This window comes from Vulpes vulpes, chromosome 3, assembly GCF_048418805.1.
Source record: "Vulpes vulpes isolate BD-2025 chromosome 3, VulVul3, whole genome shotgun sequence".
NCBI lineage: Eukaryota > Metazoa > Chordata > Mammalia > Carnivora > Canidae > Vulpes > Vulpes vulpes.
In genome coordinates this window covers 95,984,770-96,003,292 of record NC_132782.1, presented here as the reverse complement: position 1 = coordinate 96,003,292, position 18,523 = coordinate 95,984,770, and the positions used below count along the sequence as shown (strand labels likewise).

At 44.5% G+C, this 18,523-nt stretch overlaps 1 protein-coding gene and 1 long non-coding RNA gene across 11 annotated transcripts in view; one reads left to right on the top strand and one right to left on the bottom strand.

Annotated features, from left to right (window-relative positions):
- LOC112908305 (rho GTPase-activating protein 17) overlaps nucleotides 1–18,523 on the bottom strand; it is a 101,799-nt gene that overhangs the window by 22,473 nt on the left and 60,803 nt on the right. For all 10 annotated transcript variants that reach the window (XR_012000203.1, XR_012000204.1, XM_072751320.1 and 7 more), the window contains 8 exons: nucleotides 18,104–18,215; nucleotides 12,867–12,935; nucleotides 12,626–12,707; nucleotides 7,757–7,884; nucleotides 6,276–6,387; nucleotides 5,625–5,706; nucleotides 3,654–3,734; nucleotides 2,109–2,222 (listed from right to left, as the gene is read on the bottom strand). Coding sequence is in view for 8 of the 10 variants with exons in the window: in XM_072751320.1 (XP_072607421.1) it covers nucleotides 2,109–2,222; nucleotides 3,654–3,734; nucleotides 5,625–5,706; nucleotides 6,276–6,387; nucleotides 7,757–7,884; nucleotides 12,626–12,707; nucleotides 12,867–12,935; nucleotides 18,104–18,215 (780 nt within the window). In the remaining 2 variants the exon portion in view is untranslated. The remainder of the gene's footprint in view (nucleotides 1–2,108; nucleotides 2,223–3,653; nucleotides 3,735–5,624; nucleotides 5,707–6,275; nucleotides 6,388–7,756; nucleotides 7,885–12,625; nucleotides 12,708–12,866; nucleotides 12,936–18,103; nucleotides 18,216–18,523) is intronic.
- LOC140598085 (uncharacterized) lies at nucleotides 10,357–13,331 on the top strand. Its single transcript, XR_012000205.1, has 2 exons — nucleotides 10,357–10,908; nucleotides 11,418–13,331. It is a non-coding gene; the product is annotated as an uncharacterized lncRNA (long non-coding RNA).

Sequence of the window (18,523 nt, the reverse complement as noted above, 5' to 3'; positions counted from 1 at the left end):
GGTGGTGGTGTGTATGTGTGGTGGTGACGCCCCAGGAGGAAAAATCACCCCGACTTGGCTGGCACTCCTTAGTATGCACACACTGCATTAACAGCGAGTGAGCTGGTGAACAATGGTATGGCCACATGCTGATTTCAAGCTGGTCTGGAACAGAGTTTCAACCAGGCATTTTCCTGATGGAGCAGTACTGGCCATGAGAGTCATCTTGGGTGACCACCAACAATTTTGCCCAGAATATAACCAAGAGTGTGCACTGTTTCGGTGTGCCCTTTGCACTAGAAAACCTGTGCCCTATATTTACACAGACTATTCTGGCTGTCATATCTGTGGACTGGTCCCGAGATACATGTTCAGAAGGTGAGAGTGTGAATGCCAGGGTTCCAAAGGAAGAAAATAAATAAGAATTACGATCCCTCATGTCAAGGCGCTCATATTCCAGTTCAGAGTCAGAATACCACAGAAGTAAAAGCTGCAAAGGTCTGACATTCATGGAGCACTTATCATGCTTCAGGGCATCAGGGTCTTCACCTCATTTAATTCGATTTTTATAACACAGGGTCTGTTACGAGGCCTGTTTCATTCACGAGGAAACTAAATTTCCAAGAGGCTGGATCCCTTGTCTGACTGCCTCAAACCTATCTCCTCCTTCTCTACTGGACCTTTCTTCCCAGTGGGAAGAAGATTTTCACCCCAATTTCCAACCAAGAGAAAGTTCTAGCTCCTTTCAAATTCTAGCTTAAATTGCAAGCTCTGCCTACAAATTTTGTTCTCCACCTTTTCGTACTTCCTACCATACCATATCTATCACCCTCGTGCATTAGGACCCTGCTGGGTTGGAGAGGGACTATTTATTCATGTTCTTGGCCAGTTTTTTCTTTTTCAGGAGATACTACTCGCCTATTGATTTGCAAGGCCTTTTAATATATTCCAGACACTTCTGGAGGAATGTCTTCCTCGTTTTGTGAATTATAATTTGTTTAAGGCACTTTACGATATTTAGAAGTTTGGAGCTGTTGACAGAGCCAAATCTATCCATTTTCAAATGTGTTTTTTATACTGATTTGATGTTTAGAAAATACTTCTCTACTCCAAAAGGTAACTCACCTGCCATGTTTATGACATCACTTCTTATATAATTAACTCTTTGGTCTACCTGGAATTTATTTGCAGTAAGATATGATGTATGTATTTAACTGTATATATCAATGCATTGTTAATTTTGCTTTACGACATTGGATCGTTGTAAATAATCCTATAAATACTTCCTTAAACAAGGTTGGGCATACAATTAATAAATGAATGAAAAATAGAAAGAGTTTATTTCAGAAAGTCACTACATTTTTTAATGGAAACCTGAACCGCCAATGATCTTCCAATGTGAAGAATAATGATGGCAGTCGTGGGACGGTGGGAGAAGGTTCAGGATATGATTGTGATCCCCCCACCTCCCTGCTGTGTGACCTTAGACAAGGTCCTTGTTCTCATCTGTCAAAAGGAGGACACACACACCTACTTCACAAAGGCTATTTGTGAGGATTAAGTGAGGTAATTATAATGTCACCAATGTCAACATTAGTGATTTCCCAGACCCTTTTCTCCTATTCAGTTTGCATTTCTCAGTGCTAGCCAAATATCTTTTATTCTTTTTAAGATTTTATTTATTTATTTGAGAGAGAGAGTGAGCGAGCACCAACAGAGGCAGAAGGGAAAGCAGGCTCCCCCCTGAGCAGGGAGCCCGATGTGGGACTTGATCCCAGGACCCTGAGATCATGACCTGAGCCAAAGGCAGAAGCTTAACTGACTGAGCCACCCAGGTGTCCCCAAATTATTTTTTTATTTTTATTTATTTTATTTTTTCAAATTACTATTTATTTATTTAAATATTTTATTTATTTATTCATGAGACACACACACACACACAAAGAGACAGAGAGAGAGGCAGAGACACAGGCAGAGGGAGAGAAGCAGGCTCCCTGTAGGGAGCCTGATGAGGGACTTGATCCCAGGACCCTGGGATCATGACCTGAACCAAAGGCAGATGCTCAACCACTGAGGCAACCACTGCAAGGAGAGATAAAAATACCATGCTATGGGGAAACATCACTTACCCTTCAGTTTTGGCCCATAATAAGTTAGGGCCTAACACAATTGCAATGTTGCTGGGAGTCATTTTATTGACGTCACTGGTCTGAGCAAGCTTTGCCAGGAACTTGATTAAATACCTGGGGGAGAAGACAGGAAGGGGGAGAGCATATATGCTGAAATATTTGTAGGAACAGCATCCTGCTGCCCCGGTGCTAAGTGCAGAATGGTAATGAATCAGAATCTGGTTCAGGTGCCATATTTTGCAAAGTTCTGTGCTCTTTGTTTCAGAGAAGAGGAAGACAGCTCACTTCCATGATTCAGTCCCTATTTGCTGTGTATTTCCAAACCATTTCTCCTTTATGCCCTAACTACCTCTCAGTAAATTACAATCTGATTAACAATGGGCTCAATATGTTCTAATACAAACATAAAAAAATACAAGGATAGAGATATTGCTTAAAGGAAACTGTATTTGAAAATACTTTATGTGGGAATTATGAAAATCTCCAATTTATCATATAGTTACAGTCTCTCCTATACTGTAAGTAATTTCTTGCTTTTGTAGTGCTGTGCTTACAAAATGTTAGTGGTAGAACCCGGGGCTGAAATAAAGGTCAGGTAAGATACCAGAAATTTCATCAGTAAAATATGTGTCATTTTGGACCAAGCTCTTTTACAAAATTTTCTTTGGTTTTTCAATGACTTAGAGCTACCTCTTATCCTTCTTCTCTCTATGCTTCTTCAAAGTCACATTTTAGGTCAAAAGGAAAATGGAGGTTAAATTCTAGAAATGTATTCTATGGTAAATTTTCTTAGAAACAAAGCAACACATAACCTCCAGTTCTAAACATTTCATTTAATAGGATGATTTATGCTCAATTAAAAATAAATTACATAGCATATAGAAAAGCTTTTACAGAAAATAGAATTTAAAAAAAATTTTTATGTTTATTTATTTATTCATGAGTGACACAAGAGAGAGGCAGAGAGAGAAGCAGGATCCATGCAGGGAGCCCGATGTGGGACTTGATCCCTGGACCCCAGGATGACAACCTGAGCAGAAGGCAGATGCTCAACAACTGAGCCACCAAGGTGTCCCCAGAAGATAGAATTGTTGATTAATTTTTGCCTTTTACATGCTGGGCAATTTTTTAAAAATTTATTTAAGTAAGCTTTATGCCCAATGTGGGGTTTGAACTCACGATCCTGAGATAAAGAGTTGTATGCTCTATCAACTGAACCCCTATAACGGACAATTTAAACTTCGAATCCAACATGCAGCCAAACCAACTTTCCAAGAGAACTTTTTCCTAGTAGCTGCCGTGGGAAACCGACCAGGAGACTTAGCTGTTAATCCTGTTAATGCAGGCCGATGCAGAAGCTTTACACTGTGATATGCATCACAATAATATACATGGAGTCCCATTCCCAGCAACCCCTCTTCCTCTTCAAAACACTTGTTTATTAGCGTACTTGGACTGAATGGTCTCCCTGCAGGTGGCACCTTTCTTTATGCCAGAGTCACTGTGGTTTGGTGGCTTAATTTGCAGGACACCAGGCATACATACCTAAAGTTCACAAAATTTTGTGGTGGCAACTTTTGACATGTTCTCCATAAATCCTGAAGTTTTTTGTCTTGATCCTGCACACTGAGGGGGGAAAAAAACCTGGTTTTTTATTTTTATTCATAACCTTCCATTAAAAAATCCACCATTCGGAACCCATGTTGTTAACAGGTAACAACTATGCCCTTGTTGACAGAGGAAGCACAGCTGGAAAACAGGATGGATTTGGAAACAAATTCGGAGTCAAATACCAACTAAATATTTAACTCTGAGCAGTTAGTTAGCCTCTCCAAGACTCAGTCTCCTGATGTGCCCGCCTGGGGATAAGAATGTTGATTTGCCAAGTGATGAAGATGTTCCAGAGGCATAATCGTGTGAAACCACCTATGGAGACAAGGCACCACTGAAAATTCTGTCTGAGAAGTGCGTATCTCCCTGAGAGGCTTCCCTGGAGCCCAGACTCTGGCTGGCCCAGCCACATGGCAGCCAGCCCACCCTCCCCCTGCCCTTTCCCTGCCTTTAACTCTGCTCAAAGGCTCCAGACACAGAAGTCCTACCCAGTCATGAAGCAATCACAGGAGCTCTTCTGCTCTACAGTTCTGACATGCAAACTTCCATAGACACAAAAGAGGAATAGATAAGATCAGTCACCCTGCCCAAGAGCAGGAGAGAGTGTTAGCAAGTTGCCCACACAATGTACCTTTGGACCTAAACATTCCCCACGACTGAACTGATCTGGAGTTACGAAGCAGGAGGTGAACATAATTCCACTTCAGAGGCCAGTCAATATGTCACTGGGATGTTGACATTTCTCAACTATGGAGAATTGATACACCAATAAACAGACACCTGCTTTGAAAAGTGTATTTTCTCATGGGAATGCTTTGGGGAGTCCCAGAGCTGAGAAAAGAATCAAGGTGCAGGAGAAGTGGGGCAGGCTACCCAACAAAAGAGACCCCAGAATGCTCCCCTACTCGACACTACTATTGGGTTCCATTTATTCAGCCAACAGGCTAGGCTACACACAGGTTCCAAGGATATGACCGTGACTATGAACTTACTCTGACTTTAAAAACCTTACTGATGGTAGAGTCACTGCTGCTGAAGCCTAGTTGATCGGACCCAGCAGTTCACCTACTGGGAACAGGTGACAGTAGCTAGAGATAGGGGAGGGGGGTAGGCAGGGCAGGGTGATCTGTTCCTCCTCCCTGAGGGATGAGGAAGGCAGTCAGAACCATGAGGCACAAGCTAACAAGGAGGCAGCCTGGCCGGCCAGAGAGAAGCTTCTAGGACTTCTTAGAAGAGGCTGCTGACTGCTCCTGGATACACAGAAGATGGGGGTGGGGGCAGCGGGGGAAACACAGGATAGGGACACAGTCTCTGGGTCACACAGGTCTGGGTCTGAATTCTTGCTCTGCCAATTACTTGCTGTTACTTTGGTCCCATCCATCCCCTAGCCTCAGTTCCCACATCTGTAAAATGAAGATAACCACATCCATCTTTTATGTCATTAATCATGGATCACAGGAGGTAATGGGTATCGAGATCAGTATGTCCTTAGCACACAGTGGGCACTCTCATTGCTAGTACCGTCAACATCGTATTACTGCTCAGCTGAGTTTCCACATGGCTCGCCAGGTACATTGCCACTGGCCAGTATGACTGTCCCCACTGCAGGGCTTTCTTCAATCAAAAAGGGGTTTGTGATTAGCCAATCAATTAATGTGGGTCCCACTATATGTCTTTATTCATATAACTTCACACAAATTGAAGCCAATGCATAAGTGGTGACCTTCCCACACATAACAATACTCAATATTTTCACCCTAAACTTAAGAACTCAGGCACATATTATTTAACACATGTGCTATTTTAATGTTATTTTATGATCCCTGAGAGTAAGATGATTCACAAAGGGGACATAATATCCCATCATTTCCTTTACTTTTAAAACTCAGTGTCCTTTAAACTTACCTTGCAACTTGTGTCCATTCTTCATACAGATTAAAAGTCATCAAAGGTTCAGGCAGTTCCCGTAAATAGGACTTTAAAGCACCTGAAATTATTAACACTCACTTTGAGTAAGTCAAGGGGTAAGCCTGTGAATCTCGGGACATATTATTTTGCAAATTGAAATGATCACAATTACAACCTGCTAAGAATATCTAGAACAAGCTATGAATCAGTGGGAGTGGTTAGAGCATGAAGTGTTCCTAAAACAAATTCCAGCCCTTTGCAAAATATATTGAGGATCAGTAGAAAATGAAATTAACTTCAAAGTCACCTTCTAATGGACATTCTACCATCCTCAGGTAGATCTAGACTTTGAAGGAGAAAGAAGGGAAGAAAATACAATCAAGTCTCCAAATATTTAGATGATAAGCTACCTTCACCTTTACTTAATAATCAGGAAAACAAAGAAACCCCCCAAAACAGGAAAAGGGGTGTGTGCGCGTGTATGTGTGTACTGATTCAGTTATGTGTGTCATTTCAGTTTTTCCAATTGAACCTATATAGGCCATTTCAATTTTATCTGTTACAGAAAATGAAAATTGGGTTTTTAGCAGGTGATCTGTCTGAGATGGGACCTGACTGCCACCCCGAGGGCAACCCCTTGCAGCTCACCTGCCACAGCATGGGGGTCGGAGTAGAACTCATCCAGGTGAGAAGTAGAACAGTCTAAAGCAGCTTTCAGTTTCTTTAACTTCGAGGCCCCAGCCCCAATTCGGAAAAGGCCCTAAAGACAACAAGAGGCCTTCAGTGTCAAGTTCAAGTTGTGGGCTTCCAGTTGTGGAAGAGCCTTCGGCCCCAGCCCAACTCCCACACACCTCATTTCTGAGGCTGGATCGCTGCCCACCTTGCAGGGCGACCAGGAAGGATGATGGGACCCAGCAAAGGCAGAGGGCAGATGAGCAGGCAGTGAGCACTTCATTCCTGATTGGTGGGAGCTCTTGCCTGCCCCTGTGCTAAAATATCTGTGCCTATCAGAAATCTATTTAAATGCAGCATTTTATACTCCCCAAGGCTGATTGCCATAGATTTTTCTAAATGTAGGATTTTTTTTTTAATTGACATCTTGTAAAAAACTGATAGACTAGACTGGTAGTCACTTCCACTGCCCTAAGGGTTCCTTAGAGAAAACAGATGAAGTCAAACAAGAAAGGTTAGACTATGATGACACTGGTCCAGGAATTATAAGACTCAGGTTTTAAGTGAAATTCATCTAGGCCAGGTTTCTCAATCTCAGGCTAGATAATGCTGCATTGTAGGGGCAGTCCTGCACCTGGTGGGATGTTTAGCAGCTGCCCTGGGTTCTACCCACCAGATGCTGGTAGCAAACTTGCCTCCAAAATTGTGACAATCAAAAATGTCTTCAGATCTTGACAAATAGCTCCTGAGGGGGACAAAACTGGCCCTGGCTGAGAAGCTCAGATCTTGGCTACAAGAAGTTGGGGGTCACATCAGTGGGGGATTATAGCAGTGACTGGAAGCAGACAAAAGGAGAGCTCCTGGGGTGTTCCTTGATCTGGGTGCTCATCATGTGGGTGGGTTCAGTTTGTGGAAACTTAACGAGCTATTCGCTTATGATATATACTTTTACGATGGACATTATACTTCAATAAGGTTTTTTAAAAGGAAAAAAAAAAAGACTTGGCATTTGATTTTGACTCCACTCCACCATGAACTCACTCACTTATTGACACAGGGAGTAATAAGACCTGCCCTGCTTGGTTTGTGGGGTCTCGGGGGTAAGGATTCTACAACATAAGTATGAAAAACCCCACATCAATGCTGCATAGTAGTACTACACAAATGTAAGATTCTGATAGGCAGACTAAAAAGCTCCCAGAAGTTCTGTTCCTTTTAGTGCATCATGAAATTCAATGTCCCAAATCACCACCAGAGTCTAAAATGAAACAATCAAGTGGGGCAAAAGAAAGTCAGAATGTACAGGAAAGGGAAACGTTGTTCAGTGAAACTGGTTTCATTCATAGTGTGAACTCCAGGTATACTGTGCAGGGCTCCAATTTAAAATGTGGGTCACAGTGACAAAAGTTGCAAAGCCATCAGTGTATACAGTACTGACGCTGGACTGTGCCCCTCACCTCCTCCTTCATGCCCGTCTCCAGGAGCAGCATGACGCAGGCTTCAATGGGCAATGCAATCTCCCGGCCGCTCCGCTTTAGGTGTTCTTCCAAAGGCGTCCCAAAGGCTGGCTTTTCCGCCCACTTATCTAGAGCAGCAAACCATCCAGTAAGACATCCAACGATCTCATGGCATCACTGGGGAGGTTTTTCCTACCCAAACTACCAAAGGGGATTTTTTTTTTTTTTTTTTTTTTTAGGAGACTGGTAGTTGAGGCTTTGGGAAAAGGGGAAACTTCTGTGCTGTTGGCTTTGGTTATTTACCATCTACTAGAGCAAGAATAGGTCCCAGCTGGGAGGTTACTTGTGGAACAGAGCCCTCAACACCCTCCAAGGCACCCAGTGGGAGCTGCCCAGCACAAGTCACTATGGGGCTCCTGCACGGGACACATGGGCTAGACTGCCTGGCGCTAACCCAAGGATTAGCAATCGTCTGGGCGTACTGATTTCACTGGAAGGACATTTACTCTTAGCCATGCAAAGCAGCACTGGCCTTCTAACTCGAGGACAAGAAATAGACTCCTTCAGTGTGAAGGAGGAAATAATTTCCTAAGATTTTAAACACAGGCCAAGCATCATCACACAACACTGAAAGATGGCCAATGTGAACTCATATTAAATGCAACGTCTCCGCGACATGCAGTGCTTCTGAATGCTGTAGCCCCAGCCAGGTCCAGAACATTCTGAGTAGGAAACTGCGCAGTATCTGCAGCCCCAAAGCAGCTGAGGCTGAAGCCTGGGCCAGCAGTAAAGCAATTGTTTATATTATTTTGGGGTCACATACTCTGCTTCATTCCACAAGAGATGTGAGGCAGCTTAGCAGGAGGAATACATACAACAGAGCAGTAAAACAGAAACAAGAATTTAGCGAATGGACGTATTCTGTTAGAAGGAGAAGTACTTGTTTGGGTGGGTGCTGTACAGATGTGGTGCTGCGGGGGAAGCACACTGACGCAGAAAGGGGAAACCACTCCATGAAAAATACTCGACTGAGGAACACTTAGTCCTTTCCAGTGACAGGAGGTTAACATCCTTCTCAGCACCATTAACGGACAATTGTCCTTCAGCTACTTTGTGCTGTTCGAACCTTGGGTTCAAAGCAGGCGGTATTCCTCTGCTGTGCCCTCTTACCCTCTTGCTACCATAAGAGCAGGGACAGGTCCCATCGCGTGATCTGCACACACGGGAAGGAAGAAGACTCCCGGGTCCACGGGCCTGCGAGCTCATACAAGGTTAAAATCGATGGAAAGAGCAAGGGGATCCAGGCTGAAGGGGGGATGAGGGCAAGGAGGCAGGCGCCTCCTCATCTCTGGCCCATGCTCCCTGACCCCAGCCCCAACCACAGCCAGTGTAATTCCTAGTAGCAAGAGTGTCTGGGGGCCTGGCCCTTCTCAGAACACCGAAGTCTGTGACAGTGCTCTCAGAGGCCAGACCTTCCCCTGCAAACTTTGTCCCTATCATCTAACAATGATTCTCAACATAGACAGAAAATGACCACGTGATCCTTTCGCTGAAGAGGGTACATCAGAATCCTCAGGGGAGTTCTGTGAATGGCACCTGCTGTCACTGCCACCGCATGCCTGACCCCATGGTGGCAAGAGCTGGGCATTCTCTGAACCCCCGCTAGGACTTTCTAGGAAACACTCTGCAGGGTGCCTCACCCCCCACACTGGTGTCACGTTGGCAGAGGGTGGATGAGAGAACCAGTGGTCTGGACAACTCCCGAGCCAGACTGCCCAAAAGGTGCTGGTGTCTCCAACAACAGGCCTGCTAAGTGCCGGGCACCACAGCAGCACCCCAAGTTCATGGAGACTCCCCACCCTTCTAACTGGGAAGAAAATACACGACGTACACGTAAACACACAACAGTCATTCACAAAACAAGACATGCTTGCCAAGTCGTGGCTGGAAAATGACAGGACAAGGGTCACGGGTGCGGGTGTCCACAGGGGCTGGGGAGACACCCAAGGTGTTGAGTCAGGCTGGGGGCAGAGAGACCCTCCTCCTCGGCTACTGACCCATGTCACCATGTGGGAAAGCAGATCCAGTGTCGCCAGACACTCTGAAACTTTCAAGAGAAGCCAGAAATCGTATCGTTATGTGAAGGCATCTGGTGTTTAAATGATGGCAAAATTTTTTGAAAAATGAGATTATGGCTGTTCGTGACTTCTGGCACAGATCACAGACGTTAGTTAGAGTGACTCGGGAGACAAAATGTTTGCTGCTGGTTTCAAGGAGGGAAACTGGGGGGCTCTGAAGGAAACAGACCAGGAAGATGAGCTGAGAAAACCAGGGACCTTGAGTCTCAAAATTTAAATTTGATTTTATAGCTCTTGCCCAAAGAAATAGGGGCCAGGAGCAGGGGGGCGATGGTGTGGGCGGAGGGGAAGACCCCGCAGAGGGTAGAAAGGACAGACCCAGGCTCTGAGGTCAAGCCTGGATGGTTTGGAGGGAGATGGCATCCAGAAGACATGGAGGAGAAAAGGACAGTTAGGGGGCAGAGGGGAGATCGGCTTGCTTTCTGGAATGTGTGGAGTTTCAGGGGACAGCCGGCCCTCAGAGGGAACCAGCACTGGGGAGGCTGTGAGGGTGAAGACACCGGTGACATGGGGGCTAGCACTGGGAGGGGACTCTGGGGACAAGAGGGACAGGAGGGGGATGAGCACACCCCTAAGAATGAAAGATGAGGTGCAATGGGGCACACATGCCATCAAAGGAGACAGTCCAAGCGACATCAGATGTCAGGATGCTACAATTAAGAGCCCTGGTTCAACTGGGAGCTGCAGTATTTTTACTTTTTTTTTTTAGCGATTTTATTTATTTACTTGAGAGAGAGAGAGAACACAAGCTGGAAGGAAAGGGAGAAGGCTCCCAGCTGAGCAGGGAGCCAATGTGGGGCTTGATGCCAGGAACCTGGGATCATGACCTGAGCCGAAGCCAGATGCCTAACCGAGTGAGCTACCCAGGTGACCCAGTAATCTCAATTGAAGGGTGACTGGGAGCAGATGCAAGACTGCACCGTGTGATGGGGTGACAAGAGGAAAAGAGTCATTCAGACAGCCTCCCAGAAGAACAGGAGGATGAGACGCAACAGGGCCCCGGGCTACGGACAGGTGGGTACCAAGTCCCATCAGCTGACCACGTGGGTGAGATGGCAGCGCCTGGGGACACGGGGGGTGGGGGTGGGGGGTCAAGGTGGTTTTTCCCCTACAGTAAGAATGCTCTGAGTCTTTCTGGAAATAGAAGAAGAAAAAGGAAGAGGAAGACAGGAACTAGGACGGCAGGGAGACAGGAGGACAGGCGGAGGAGGCAGCGGCTGAAGCCCAAGGTGTGGCAACCCCACAGAGAAAGACGGATCTCGTCTCCTTCGCTGGGTTTCCACCCCGCACGCCAGCCCCCTGCTACATCCTCAGCCTCCTTCCTGCCCTCTTCCTGTTCCCTGTCACTTGCTGATATACTTCTCTAGGGACAAGAGCCTTGAGGGGGAAAAACAGTTAAAAAGAGAAAAAAAAAAGTCATGCTCCCCAAACCCAATCTTCTCTTTCTTTGTGCTTATTAGTCATCTTAAAACCAGATTTTAATTAATTCAAGGCAGAGATGATTCCTGCTTTTTTCTACACAGGGCCGGGCGCACAGCAGGCATCCCACAAATACACCGCTCTTGGCATCTGGAACTTGCCCGGCAAGCGCCTGCCCCTTGCAAGGCTGAGTGTTTGCCAGCAGCTTCGCTCCTGTGCACTGTGACTCAACCTCATCATCCACGAACAAGAAATGGGATCACTTAGGAAAGCAAGGACAACTCATCGTAGGAAGGGTCGATCAGACACATGGACCCAGGATGGATGAAGATCAGATTTTGCAAGTTGGTGGAGATACAGAATTTTCTAATTCTCTACTCCCAAGCCTTTCAGGCACAAAGCCAGAAGGTGCTGGGACCTCCTCAAATTTAGGGGAGAAGTGGCATCCTTGAGGGTGCCAGTGGGTTACGCACACCCCCCACACATATATCCCGCCCACACACCTGCTGACTTGCTGTCCAGATCACAGAGTCACCACACGCAGCGCCTGGCTGCTCCTTGTCAGCTCAGACCAGAGGTTCTGCAGGGGGACCCTAAGCTCCACGTATGGGCTCTACACCAGAAAAATAGTATGATAGGTCCAAAGAAGGCAGAGCAACTTCTGCCTCAACTGGGCTCACTGATCTCTGCTGCTACGTGTTCTGACGGCAGTCAGAGAGAGTCAAGAGCTTTAGTGCTCGGGTTAAACTAAACATCAGGAGAAAGCTCAGTCCATTCGTGGCTTGTGGGTGAAGTCTACGGTGAGCAGAATGTTAGCACTAAGATCCAGAGCCTTGTGGGACTGCAAGGAAGAGGGGGAAGGAGGTGGCTGTGGCCTTACGATTTAGTCACGTTGATGAGGGAGTATCGAGTACTGACTTCTCAAGTTCCTTTTAGAAGGTCCACACTCTTTTCCCTAGAACATACGCTCTTGGAATCACAGGGTCAGAATTAAACCCAACGGAATGAATAACTGACTTGGGAAAGGATAAGACGGGAAAACACACACAGGCACAGCCCAAAGGGTCCAGCTCCCTCTTCCACTGAAGATGTCAGGGGAACTGAGAATGTCCCATTAGTATGTTAATTTGGGTTGGAAGAAATTAGAGAATGCGGCGAGGAAAGATGAAATTATGCTGGGAGACAGTACTCTCCGAGGCAGAGAGGCGTTAGCCAGAGGAGATGCATGCAAAGGAGTCAGGGGAAGAAGAACAGAGGCGGAAGTGGCAGAGGCTTAGGAAAGGGGCATCAGCCAGCACGCAGGTTACATTACCTTGATGGGCTCGCATTTCGGGAAGGGCCTTTTCTAAGACTGCTAATGCTTTTCTATGGTAATCTGCTTGGGCTTCTAATAACTGAGAACAGACCCACATTCAAAAACAAAAGTAACGTTAGCATCAGATGGACACACACACAATGGTGAGCAAAACCAAAAATGAAATCTTTTGCAAAAGAAAGCTAAAATGACTCAATTTTTACAATGTGTTCGTATTTTGTCAAGGGAAGGTGCTTACCGTAACAAAGAATTTGCCATACTCCCCTTCTTTGGACATAAAGCTGTACATATCTGCTGCTAGTTGATCCTGGTGAGCAGAAGAGAAGACAGGTCACTGAAGAAAATGGTATCTGAGAATTAAGATCCATGGGCTCTCAGAGCAAAATGTCACGGAAAGAGCCACGGATTAAATGCCCCTCATCTGGGAAAGGTGCCTGGGGGGCTCAGTTGGTTGAGCATCTGCCTTCAGCCCAGGTCATGATTCCGGGGTCCTGGGATCAAGCCCTGCATCGAGCTCCCTGCTCAGCGGGGAGTCTGCTTCTGTCTCTCCCTCTGCTCCTCCTCACCACTCGTGCCCCCCTCTCTCTCTCTGTCTCAAATAAATAAATGAAATCTTAAAAAAAAAAAAAAACATGTCATTACTAGGATGACAATGAATGAATGAAGAAAGAAAGAAAGAAAGAAAGAAAGAAAGAAAGAAAGAGAAAGAGAAAGAGAAAGAACGAAGGAAGCTTCTTAGGGGAATGATATGGCAAGATCTCCAGATACACGGCTCATATTCCTTATTAAGAAGTGAAGTATAGAGCATTACTAATGCTGTGTTACCATCTGTGTAAAAATAGGAAAGAAAGAAATGTTATATTTTTGCTGCTACATTTGATTAAAAATATCTCTGGAAGAAAAAAACAAGAAATTGACAACAGGGGGTTACCTTTGGTGAGCAGTAGGAGTTCAGTAGAAGCAGGACAAAGATGGAAGAAAAGACTTCACTCTATGGTTTTCTACTTTTTCCAAAGATTTATTTATTTTAGAGACAGAGAGAGCATATGTGTATAGGGGAGTGGTCAGAGGGAGAGAAAGAGAATCTTAAGCCGACTCTGCACTGAGCAGACAGCCTGATGCAGGACTCAGTCCCGGGACCCTGAGATCATGACCTGAGCTGAAGGCAGACCACCTGAGCCACCCAGGTGGCTCTTTTGATATTTGAACTATGTAGATGAATTGCTTATACAAAATTAAATTATTTAAAAAGTGATAGATTAGGGTAGCCTGGGTGGCTCAGTGGTTTAGCACCACCTTCAGCCCAGGGCCTGATCCTGGAGACCTGGGATCCAGTCTCACGTCGGGCTCCCTGCAGGGAGCCTGCTTCTCCCTCTGCCTCTCTCTCTCTCTCTCTCTCTCTCTCTACCCCTCCCCCTCTGTATCTCTCATGAATAAATAAATAAAATATTTTTAAAAAGAGTGATAGATTAGCCAATTGGACAGAAATATATCCTACTTTTCCTTATTTTTTTTAGAATTACATTCTAATTAATCTGATATATTCAAATTATAGACATCCTAGATTATATTTTAATTACGTATGTGTTTATAAAATGTACTGTCTTCTGCTTTCAGTGCACAAATGAACACGAAGGCCTCCTTTATGAAAAATATCTGGAAATGCTAGTTTGGAGCAACAAAAATTCTTTTAGAATAACCAGGAAAGCAACAGAGTAATTCACGGATCCCCACCTCTACACCCTCAAAAAAGAGAGGGAGAGAAAGAAAAGAGAAAGAGGGCAGGGCAGAGAAGAAAGAAAAGAAGGGAAAAGAAAAGGCTTTTCACTCACATGTGGAATTTAACAAAACAAAACATATAAACACAGGGGGAAAAAAAAGAGGGAAGCAAACCATAAGAAAGACCCTCTTCTTTTTGTGAGTAGGTTCCAAGGCCAATATGGGGCATGAACTTTCAAACCCCAACCAAGATCAAGAGTTGTATGCTCTATTGATTGAGCCAGCCAGGAGCCCCAAAGAGACTCTAAACTATAATAAATGAATAGGGTTGCTGATGGGGAGGTGTCTGTGTGTGTGGGGGGGGCGACAGGCTAAATGGGGGAGGGACAGGGGGAGGGCACCTGTGCTAAGCAGGGTGTGTTGTATGTAAGTGATGAACCACTAAATTCTACTCCTGAAACTACTATTACACTATATGTTAACTAAATAGAATTTAAATGAAATTTGAAAAATAAATTTTAAAAAAAGGGAGGAGAAAAGGCCTGGCACTAGTGGAAGCTGGAGGTGACCTCAGTGAGTTTGTGCCACCTTGATGGCCAAGATGATTGAGTCTAGTGCTCACATGGGGTCAGAAGACGGAAAATGAAGTCTTGGGAGTGTCTGGGTGGCTCAGTCTGTTAAGCGTCTGCTTTCAGCTCAGGTCGTGATCTGATGGTCCTGGGATGGAGGCTCACCTCTGGCTCCCTGCTAGTGAAGAGTCTGCTTGAGATTCTTTTTCCTTCTGACTCTCCTCCATGCACACACTATCTCTCAAATAGAGAAATAAAATCTTAGTGATGCCTGGGTGGCTCAATGGGTGAGCATCTGCCTTTTGCTCAGGTCATGATCCCAGGGTCCTGGGGTCCTGTCCCACAGCATGCTCCCCGCAGGGAGCCTGCTTCTCCCTCTACCTAAGTCTCTGTCTCTCTCTATGTGTCTCTCATAAATAAAATATTTAAAAATAAATAAATAAAATAAAATCTTAAAAAAAAAAAAAAAAGAAAATGAATCCTTGAGCCTGGTGAAGTGAGGAACTGTAACAGACAAGCACACGTACATCCCACACAAACATTCCCAAGGAACTATTCCTCTGATGACAGGGTAGATTAGGAAACATCTGCTCAGCAGTATATGGCAAGACTAGAGTATATGCATTTTGTGTTGGGCTCTGGGTCTGGGAAAGTAAAAACATTTCCCTGGATTTGACAAACATTTTACATCTGCTTTCGCAAAGGTCTGGAGTTTGAGTTTACTATATATGTTGTGTGGGGGATCCTCAAACCGAGAAAGGTTAGTTAAAAAGGGCCTGGCACTGGTCACGCTCTCTGGGGAGAATCACTCCCAATCCCTAGGAGTCCCAGAGACAAAGTCTCTTAAAATGAGCTTGCAGTACAAAACTGCAAAACACAGGAGGAAACAATCCACCATGAAGCAAATTCTTGCAGAGGAAACAGAATTCCCAAAGACTGTTACGATAAGTACATATAAAATGATTAAACGTGACAAAAGAAAGAAGCACTAGAAAACAATAACACTATCAAAAAACACTGACTTTGAAGAATTAGAACTGAAGAATGCAGTAAATGAAATTCAAAACTCGATGTAAATTATACAGTAGATGAGACCTAGTTAAAGAAAAACAGTGAAAAAGTATTTAGATCTCAGGAAATCATAGAAGTCAGTAAAAAGGGAGACAGAGACTATCGTCACAGGTTTTCACCATTTGAAATGAGAAATTATGACATGGAAGTTGAGAGAAGATGCTTCAGCCCATAACATACCAGTTCAGACTCCTAAGATCTCTGCCACATTTATGTCTAAGCAGCCAGTAGCCAAGATCCAGCTTAGACTGGATCTGAGGAATGCTCTGTAATGCCACTAGCAAAGCTACAACTCTTCTGAACAATAAACCACTATGGGACTATTTTATCAGAGGCACTTAATTGCATGCATGGCATGACTTAGTCCAGTTTTAATTCCTCGTCTCTATGTTATTTTAAACAAGCCATTTTGCTGCAGTTAACCAATCTTAAAGTTCACTGTCTTGAAGAATGAATTACAGTGTGACCTGAACAAACTAAAATATTACAGTCTTAATACTATCTAAAAGAAGAGACACCATTTTTGGAAAATGATGAATAATAAGAGGAAGGAAAACTTAAATCTGAAGATGCACCAAACACCTGTTTCTTTACCATCTCAACATTTGGAATAAAGATTTATCTTCACAGAGAGATGCACAGAGAATGAGATCACTTAACCATCTCATCTGGAATTTATTTTATGAGTTAAAAAGTTCTATTTCTTGGGACGTCTGGGTGGCTCAGTGGTTGAGCGTCTGCCTTTGGCTCAGGGCATGATCTTGGGTCTGGGAATCAATCAGCCTCCCTGCAAGGAGCCTGCTTCTCCCTCTGTCAATGTCCCTGTGTCTCTCATGAACAAATAAATAAAAATAAAAAAAAATTAACGTTTTTAAAAGTTCTGTTTTTTTCCAATTATAAACCAATTCTAGCAACATTTAAAAAGTAATCCTTTCCTTCTCTATAGATATATGATGATCCCTTTAGTATATATTCAATTATTTAGAATAATAGCATTAATTGTAGAAAGCCTAGCTATTCTGCAGAACTATTTTTGTGCCTATTGTACTTTTTTTTTTTTTTTTTTTTTAAAGATTTTATTTTGGAGGGCTCCTGGGTGGCTTAATGGTTGAGTGTCTGACTCTTGATTTTGGCTCAGGTCATGATTTTAGGGTCAAGAGATCAAGCCCTGTGTAGGGCTCCTTGCTCAGTGTGGAGTCTGCTTGAGATTCTCTCCCTCTTCCTCTGTCCCTCCCCAGCTCATGCTCTCTCCAAATAAATAAATAAATAAAAATTTAAAATAAAATAAAATGTACGGCACCTGGCTGGCTCAGTCAGCAGAGAGTCTGTCTTTGGCTTGGGTCAGGATCCCAGAGTCCTGAAATGGAGTCCTGCATCAGGCTCCCTACTCAGGGAGGAGTCTGCTTCTCCCTCTGCCCTCCCTTCAGCTCGTGCTCTCATGTTCTCTCTCTAATAAGTAAATAAAATCTAAAAACAAAACAAAACAAAACAAAACAAAACTCTATACCCAATGTGGGATTCAAACGTACAACCCTGAGATTAGGAGTCACCGGCTCACTGGCTGAGCCAGCCAGGCACCCCTATTGTGCACTGTTTTAATTGCTGTAACCTTGTATGTTTTGCTACGGTTTTTTTGGCCCTTTTTTCATCTATTCTTTATTTTAAATGAGCTCAGACATTATTGTCATTTAAAAAAATACCCTACTTGAATTTTTTTCAAAGAATGTTTTATTCTGAACAAAGTCATGCAGGGTCTTAGAAAATAAAGAAGGAAAAACAAACTAAAACCCCCCTTTCCTGTCATTCAGAGTATTCTGATAGGACTTGTGTGGCACACTCAATAATCTGCAATATTTGACCTTTCCTCTGTCATTTGCAAGCACCAGGTTGATGCAAGAACAAAGTGTTTTGTTTTTTTAATTTATGATAGTCACAGAGAGAGAGAGAGAGAGAGGCAGAGACACAGGCAGAGGGAGAAGCAGGCTCCATGCACCGGGAGCCCGATGCGGGACTCGATCCCGGGTCTCCAGGATCGCGCCCTGGGCCAAAGGCAGGCGCCAAACCGCTGCGCCACCCAGGGATCCTCAAGAACAAAGTATTCAGGAAAGTCTTGTACCTTGCACAGCTCTACTTTATTTCCAGCTTCATCCATCTCTTCCTTTAGGGTATCGATTTTTGACGGAAGCCCCTGGAAGTTGGTTCCTGAAGATTTGTGAGCCTGGTTCCACCTGCAAAACATGGGGCAACCAGCACCTGAGAACCAGCTGCACATATTCAACCTTGTAGAGAGTCAAGGCCCTCGGGGAGATAGATTCTACCTGGGTTGGGCAGCATACCTAGGATGTCGGCTTCTCTTGAGTTTATCTTCCAGAAATGGAAGCAAGCAAAAAGAGCCAGGAGCTCCTCAACATGACAGGACTCTTGCACAGCTGTCCGCTCTGAGAATAATCTACCCCACCTTGTCTCACACACGCCCCGCTGCTAGAAATCATGCCGTGAAACCCCTTTCCTAGAGTGTCTAATCGTGCCATCCTTG